The 7,670-nt window shown below is 41.3% G+C and overlaps 1 protein-coding gene across 1 annotated transcript; it reads left to right on the top strand.

Annotated features, from left to right (window-relative positions):
• The first annotated feature begins 4,554 nt into the window (after window positions 1-4,554).
• Window positions 4,555-6,404, top strand: LOC100933041 (transmembrane O-methyltransferase). Its single transcript, XM_003764714.3, has 3 exons — window positions 4,555-4,831; window positions 5,298-5,494; window positions 6,084-6,404. The coding sequence occupies exons 1-3, from the start codon at window positions 4,573-4,575 to the stop codon at window positions 6,402-6,404; spliced, it is 777 nt and encodes a 258-aa protein (XP_003764762.1). The 5' UTR covers window positions 4,555-4,572.
• The last annotated feature ends 1,266 nt before the right edge of the window (window positions 6,405-7,670 follow it).

Here is a 7,670-nt window from a genome sequence, read left to right as displayed (position 1 = left end):
AGTTTGAGCCACTCAATGTTGATTGTACCCCAGGGATGAGATTTCCAGTTGAAAAGAGTTTACTTACCTTCTCATTTCCCTTATAGACAGAAGCCAAGAGGCTGGCAGAGTTTGAGACTCAAGAATTCTCCCCCAAAAGGGAGACAAAGTTTCAGGAGACACAATTTACATCATTTGGTCTTTCAGAGTAAAAGCTGCTAGGTCTTATGAAATTGTGACTGTATTTCTGCAGTATTTAAATTTTTTTTCTTGTTGCTTGCAATATTTTCTCCTGAACTTGAGTATTTTGAAACTTACCTATGACATTCCTTTAAGTTTTTCTCCTAGAATATCTTTCAGGAGGTGAACAATAGATTTTTTTTTTTAATTTCTACTTTTCTTCAAAATAATGAGGTTTAGATTTAGGGAACCAAAATGAAATTAGGGTTTCTGGTGGTCAGGGAGTTAAATGATAAGATCTAGTGGTAGATTCGGGGTTCAGGGAACCACATGGAGAGGTTTGGCTCCCCTGCAGCCCCTTGGGATTTGGCGCAAGGGTAGGGAGTTTGGGGGACTCAGAAGAAGCCTACGGAAGTAATAAGGAAAGAAAAATCATAAGGAACTTACTAATGTTCATCTGTTTACTTTCCTACGTGAGAGGATGATACTTCTAACTCATAAGAACTTTCTCATTATTATAGCAATTAGAAGAAATATATACAGAGGCAGAGGTGTGAATATATAAAAAATAAAATTAAAGGGTGAGAGAGAGATGTCCTGGGAAAGGGGAAAGGGTGAAGTAGAATGGTATAAATTATCTGCCATAAAAGAGGAAAGAAAAATCTGTTACAATGGAGGGGAAAGGGTTAACAGAAAGGGGAAAGGGTGAGAGAAGAGAGGGTACACAACAGGATGATTTCAGAAAGGCCTGGAGAGACTTAAACGAACTGATGCTAAGTGAAACAAGCAGGGCCAAGAGATCATTATATACTTCAACAACAATACTATATGATGACCAATTCTGATGGACTTGGCCATCCTCAGCAATGAGATCAACCAAATCATTTCCAATGGAGCAGTAATGAACTGAACCATCTACACCCAGCAAAAAACCTCTGGAAGATGACTAAAAACCATTACATTGAATTCCCAATCCCCATATTTTTGCCCACCTGCATTTTTTATTTCCTTCACAGGCTAATTGTACAATATTTCAGAGTCTTATTCTTTTTGTACAGCAAAATAACGGTTTGGTCATGTATACTTATTGTGTATCTAATTTATATTTTAATATATTTAACATCTAGTGGTCATCCTGCCATCTGGGGGAGGGGGTGGGGGAAAAAGGGGGAAAAAATGAAACAAGAGGTTTGGCAATTGTCAATGCTGTAAAGTTACTCATACATATAACCTGTAAATAAAAGGCTATTAAATAAAAAAAATTTATATTAAATTAAGAAAAAAAAAAGAAGAGAGGGTACAGCACATTGGGAGAGAAGCTGGTCAGAAGCAAAACACTTTTGAGGAGTAATGAGTGAAAGGAGAGAATAGAATGGGTGGGGGGGGGGATATAAATAGCAATAGTAATTGTGAAAAGAATTTTGAAGCAAGTTTCCCTGACGAAGGCCTCATTTCTCAAATGTATGGGAAATTGAGTCAAATTTATAAAAATAAAAGCTATGGTCCAACTGATAAATGATCAAAAGATATGAATTATACCCAAAGGGTTTTTAAATCATGCATATCTTCGACCTAACAATACCACTATTAAGACATGACTACTGATGCTACTACTGGGCTTACACCCCAAAGAGATACTAAAAAAGGGAAAGGGACCTGTGTGTGCCAAAATGTTTATGGCAACCCTGTTTGTAGTGGCCAGAAACTGGAAAATGAATGGATGCCCATCAATTGGAGAATGGTTGGGTAAATTGTGGTTATATGAATGTTATGGAATATTATTGTTCTGTAAGAAATGACCAGTAGGATGAATACAGAGAAAAACTTACATGAACTGATGCTCAGTGAAATAAGCAGAACTAGGAGATTATATATTTCAACAACGATACTGTATGAGGATGTATTCTGATGGAAGTGGATTTCTTTGACAAAGAGATCTCAGTTTTAATTGATCAATGATGGACAGAAACAGCTACACCCAAAGAAAGAACACTGGGAAGTGAATGTAAATTGTTTGCATTTTTGTTTTTCCTCCCAGGTTATTTCTTCCTGTGCAACAAGAGAACTGTTTGGTTCTGCACACATATATCATACCTAAGATATACTGTGACATATTTAACATGTATAGAACTGCTTGCCATCTGGGGGAGGGGGTGGAAGGAGGGAGGAGAAAAGTCGGAACAGAAGTGAGTGCAAGGGATAATATTGTAAAAAAATTATCCAGGCATGGGTTCTGTCAATAAAAAGTTATAATTATGAAAAAATAAAATAAAACAAAATAATTGTAGATAATATAAAAAAGACGACTACTAAAAGAAATTAAAATAAAAAGGAAAAAAATCACATGTACAAAAATATTTATACTAACGCTTTTCTCAGGGCAAAGAATTGGAAACTGAGATGCCCATCGATTGGGAATGGTTGAATAAAACTGTGGTATATGATTTTGATGAAATATTATTTTTGTATGGGGAATGATGAGCAAGGCGCTTTCAGAACAATCTGGAAAGTCCTCCATAAACTCCAGCAAAATGAAATATATTATGTACAAAGTAATAGCAATATTGTGGGATAATCAGCTGTGAATGACTTTGCTATTCCCAGCAATACAAAGATCCAAAACTACTCTGAAAGACTTACTATGGAAAAAATTCTCCATACCCAAAGAATTGATTATTTCTGAATACAGATTGAAGCATATTTTTTTTCACACTTGTTTTTAAGGTCTTTTTTTGGGGGGAGGGGATTTATGGTTTTTTTTGTTGTTGTTATATAGCTTTTATGAAAATATTTTGCATAACTTCACATGTATCTTCTCAATAAGAGAGTGAGAAGAAAGAATCTGGAACTCAGAAGTTTTCAAAACAAATGTAAAAAAAATGTTTTGCTGGGGAAAATAAAATATCAAATTTTTAAAAAGGGAGAAGGAAGAAAAGTGATTTGCTCAAGATTATATGTTAATGAAGTAACAAAGTCCAAATTTGGAAAGGGATGTTTCTCAAAGTCCCCAAATTTGGGAAGGAGTCATTTACATAGGAAATCTAGAAATACAATGAAGAGTTCTGTGTTGGGAGTCAATAATCTTCAATTCTAGGCCTGGCTCAATTTTTGGCTTTGAGGAGAGTCTCTAACCTTAACTCTTTTTTTTTTCTTTTTTGCTGAGGCAATTGGAGTTAACTGACTTTCCCAGGGTCACATAGCCAGGAAGTAGTAAGTGTCTGAGGTCACATTTGAACTCAGGTTCTCATGACTTCAGGGCTGGTGCTCTATCCACTCTAACCCTAAATCTTTTTTTTTTTTTTTTGGGGGGGGGAGGGCAATATTTTTTTAAATTATTATTAAAGCTTTTTATTTACAAGACATATGCATAAGTAATTTTTCAACATTGACCCTTGCAAAACCTTCTATTTCAACTTTTCTCCTCCTTCTCCCTACCCCCTTCCCTAGATGGCAGGTAGTCCAATACATGTTAAATATGTTAAAGTATATGGTAAGTACAATATCTGTATATATATTTATAGTTATTTTGCTGCACAAGAAAAATCGGATCTAGAAAGAATCTAACCCTAAATCTTAAAAAATCTGGACACCATCCCTTCATATAGAGAACTGAACTTTAAATCTACTTTTTGGAGAGGAACTATTGGTTTTCAGCAGTCATGATCTGGATCCAATTCCTCATTCTCTAAAAATTAGGATCCAGAAGTTCAGAAAGGCCATACCTGAGGTCCTTAGGGCTAAACTAGGAAGCAGACAGCCTGGGGTATGAGAGGAGAGCAGAGAAACAACTCCAGCTTCCACCTGGTCTATAGTAACCTGAACTTCTACTCTCAGGTAACAGTTAATAATTGAAGAGGACTGGCAGCCTCTCCTGGAGCATCTGTCTTTATCTTTATCTCTCTTTTCCCCAGTCTGGGGCTTCTCCACTCTTGTCCTATTCTCTGTTCCAGGCTGTGCCTTCAGATCAGGTAAGTAGGAACTCTAGGAAGCCCCCAACCCCATAACGTAAGGAGAGTGACAGTGCTAGGAACTAGAATCTAGGATTCCTAACTTATTTTTTCATCTTCTGGGAGTGAAAAGTAATGTTTTTCAAAGTTACCAAATTTAGGAAGAGGTCATTCAGAGAAAATCTAGAAATACAGAAAAAAGAATTTTGTGTTGGGAGTTAGTAGTTTTAGGTTCCAGGTCTGGCTCAATGTGTGATCTTGGGGTATTTCTAACCCTAACGCCTCAAAAACACTCACTCATTAGCAGTCAGGTATCTTATTAAGAGAGGCTGGTACATAAGAGATTTCACAAGTTGAACCAGTGTAGAGGAGCTCTGAGGGCCTTTCTGTTTTTCTGTGGCTCTTCTCTGAATGTCCTCATCTGTTCTATCCTTTCCCTCCTGTAAACCCCTGGAGGAGCAAAATCATGTCTCCTGCCATTGCACTGGCCTTCCTGCCCCTGGTGGTGACCCTGCTGGCCCGATACCGCCACTACTTCCGGCTGCTGGTCCGGGCTGTGTTACTTCGGGGGATTCGTGACTGTTTGACGGGACTACGGCCTGAGGAACGTGCCTTTAGCTATGTGCTGACCAATGCCCTGCCTGGAGACCCTGGCCACATCCTTGCCACCTTTGACCACTGGAGCAGCCGCTGTGAATACCTGGCCCACCTGGGTCCTCTAAAAGGTCTGGTCCACCCTAAATTCACCTCCTCTCAGAAGCCCTCCTTAAGAACCAATTTGATAACAGAGGGTCAGAGGATTTCATATTGAAAGAGAACTTAGTTACTGTTCAGTTCAAATAGGGGAAGGAACCAAGGCCCCGAATTATTGAATTGCTTGCCCACAAGTAGAAGACCTGGGACCTGAGTCCTCATCTGCCAATTCTAGTGCTCTTTCCACTCTCCCATGCTGCTGTGCTAAAAAAAACCCTGATGTGGGAAATGCCTCGGGCAGATCATGAGGAGGTCTGGCTTCTAATCCTGAAAATGCCACTAATTCACTCTGGACCTCACCCAGCAATGTCCTTCTTAGACCCTAGGCTCTCCCAGAAGAGGCATTGTGTGTTCCACCTCAAACCAGGGATTTCCTGAGGACGAGGGGTTTGGTCTTCTTTCTCCCCATGTCAGCCTGTGGCTTGATTCTCTCCCCAGGTCAGATCCTGACACGCCTAATTACACAACATGCCCCAGAGTTGGTGCTAGAGTTGGGCACCCGCTGTGGCTATGCTACCCTGCTCATTGCTCAGGCCCTACCTCCGGGCAGTCGGGTCCTCACTATTGAGATGGACCCTCGGACGGCAACCGTGGCAGAAAAAGTCATCCGCCTGGCCGGCTTTGATGAGTGCAAGGTGAGATTCTTTCCTACCCTTTCATCTCGCTTTCTTTTGGGAGCCTGATCCACCAAGTTCTCCTGGTCCAATGTAGGCTGGCACACCCTGCCAGCCTTACAGTGGAAGAAGGTCTTCCTCTTTATGCTTTCCCCACTTAAGTTGCTCTTCCCCATACCTCCATGTGAGCCCATACGATGAAAGCCTCTACCCTGGGAAGGAAAAGCAAACAATGAATGTTAGAACTCTAAGGGCCTTTAGAACATGTAATTATCTTAAAACTGGAAAGCAGCTCAGAATGCAGACCAAAATGTTAAGAGCTCAAATATTTGCTGTGGAAAGCACTTGATTTTTATAGAAGGGGAAACTGAGGCTTAGGGAAGCGAAAAGACTTCCTGAAATTCACAATATAAATGACTAATCAAGTTTGAACCTGGACTTTTTTCATTTTCCCATTTTCTTCCGTCTCCCTTGCCTATGAAAGGAGGGATAACCACACAGGAAGCCCCTATAAGAAGAGAATAGGCTTTCTTCTGCCTATCATTTCTTCCTTCCCTCCTTACACTGCTCCTCCTGTTTGTCCCTCTTTTCACATATCCCCATTTGGCAGGTGGAGCTGATCGTGGGGCGCTCTGAAGAAGTGATCCCCCACCTAAAGACCCAATATAGACTACATGGAGCTGGACTAGTGCTCCTAGGACATCGGCCTCGCTGCTACCTACGGGACCTGCAACTCTTGGAAGCCCAAGCTCTGCTGCCTATTGGTGCCACTGTACTGGCAGATCACGTGCTGTTCCCAGGGGCACCACGCTTCCTGCAGTACGCCAAGGCCTGTGGTCGCTACCGCTGTCGCCTCCACCACACCGGACTCCAATACTTCCCTTCCATCCGTGATGGTTTGGCCCAGCTCACTTACTTGGGGCCAGGCTGAGGAAGGCCCATTCTTCTTAGGATCACAGGGTGTCAAGCTGGAAAGGCCCCTCTGACCACAGAGTTCAAACTCTCCATTACAGAGGAGAAATCTGAGACCAAGGTCATACATATAATAAGTAGCAGACTGGTTATCTGCACCCACATTTTCAGACTCCAAATCCAGCCCTCTGCTTCCTTCAGCATCCCTCCTAGCACACTACTGATAATATAGAAAGAACATTGTTTCTCACAAGAGACTCTGGGAACAACTGATAAGGCTCTCCCTGTTCCCTCTGCTCAGTCAAGGTCTCTTCCCCTACAACAATCTGGTCCCACAAAGGTCTGGGCTCAGCTTGGACCCAGGGTCCTCAGAGGGGTTGAGAAAAAGAAGGGAAAGAGGCCAAGAGGAGGGGAGATCTGAGGGCAAAGGGCATCAGTGTGGTTGAAAGAATACTGGGCTTGGAGTTCAGAGAGCTAGGTGTGAGCTCCAGCTCTCATGCTGGCAGAGTGACCTTGGACAAATCACTTCTCTCTCTGAACCTATCTATAAAATGGAATGCCTACGCCACAGAGTTGTGAGCAAAGTGTTTGTAAGTCTTGAAACACTAAGAAATGGGAGCTTTTATTCTTTTTCCAGTCAGTGCGTAGTTCACCTGTCTGGAGACCTGCCTCCTTCCCACATAGGCAGGGGTAGGTATGTCCATAAAGCCCAGAATCCATTTTTAGGGCTGTTTTCCACACTCCTGGATCTCTCTGCCCATTCTTTCTCTTTTTCCCATTCCAAAACTCCTCATTCCTCTTCTCCAGTCTTCTGGTCTCTAGGACGTAGGCTTCTAGCCTATAGAGTCTTATGTAAAGGAAAAAGGGATGCAGAGCTGGTAGAGTGGAAAGAATGCTGAAGGATCATAGGATTATAGAATGTTAGAGCTGGGTTTACAGAAAAAAAAAGTCACAGGTCAAAGATGACTTGTATAAGGTCACATGGCTAAATACATAGCAGAACTCAAGTCTTCTGATTGATAGGCAAGTCACTATTTGTGCTAGCTCATATGCTTTCACAAGTCAGAAGACCTTATCTGATTTCCACGTATTAGCTGAATGACAATAGATTTGGGCTTCCCTTCCCTGAAATTATTTCTTCATCTGAACAGAGATATAACAATATGTGCACTAAGTAACACATGCTAAGTTACTATAGAAATGTAAGCTATTATTAGTTCCTTTTCTCCAATCAGTTCCCAGCATTAATGTCTAGCCCTTCTACTAGGCAAGTGGTATGGCTGCC

Source organism: Sarcophilus harrisii, chromosome 3, assembly GCF_902635505.1.
Source record: "Sarcophilus harrisii chromosome 3, mSarHar1.11, whole genome shotgun sequence".
Lineage (NCBI taxonomy): Eukaryota > Metazoa > Chordata > Mammalia > Dasyuromorphia > Dasyuridae > Sarcophilus > Sarcophilus harrisii.
This window is presented reverse-complemented; position numbering and strand designations above follow the sequence as displayed.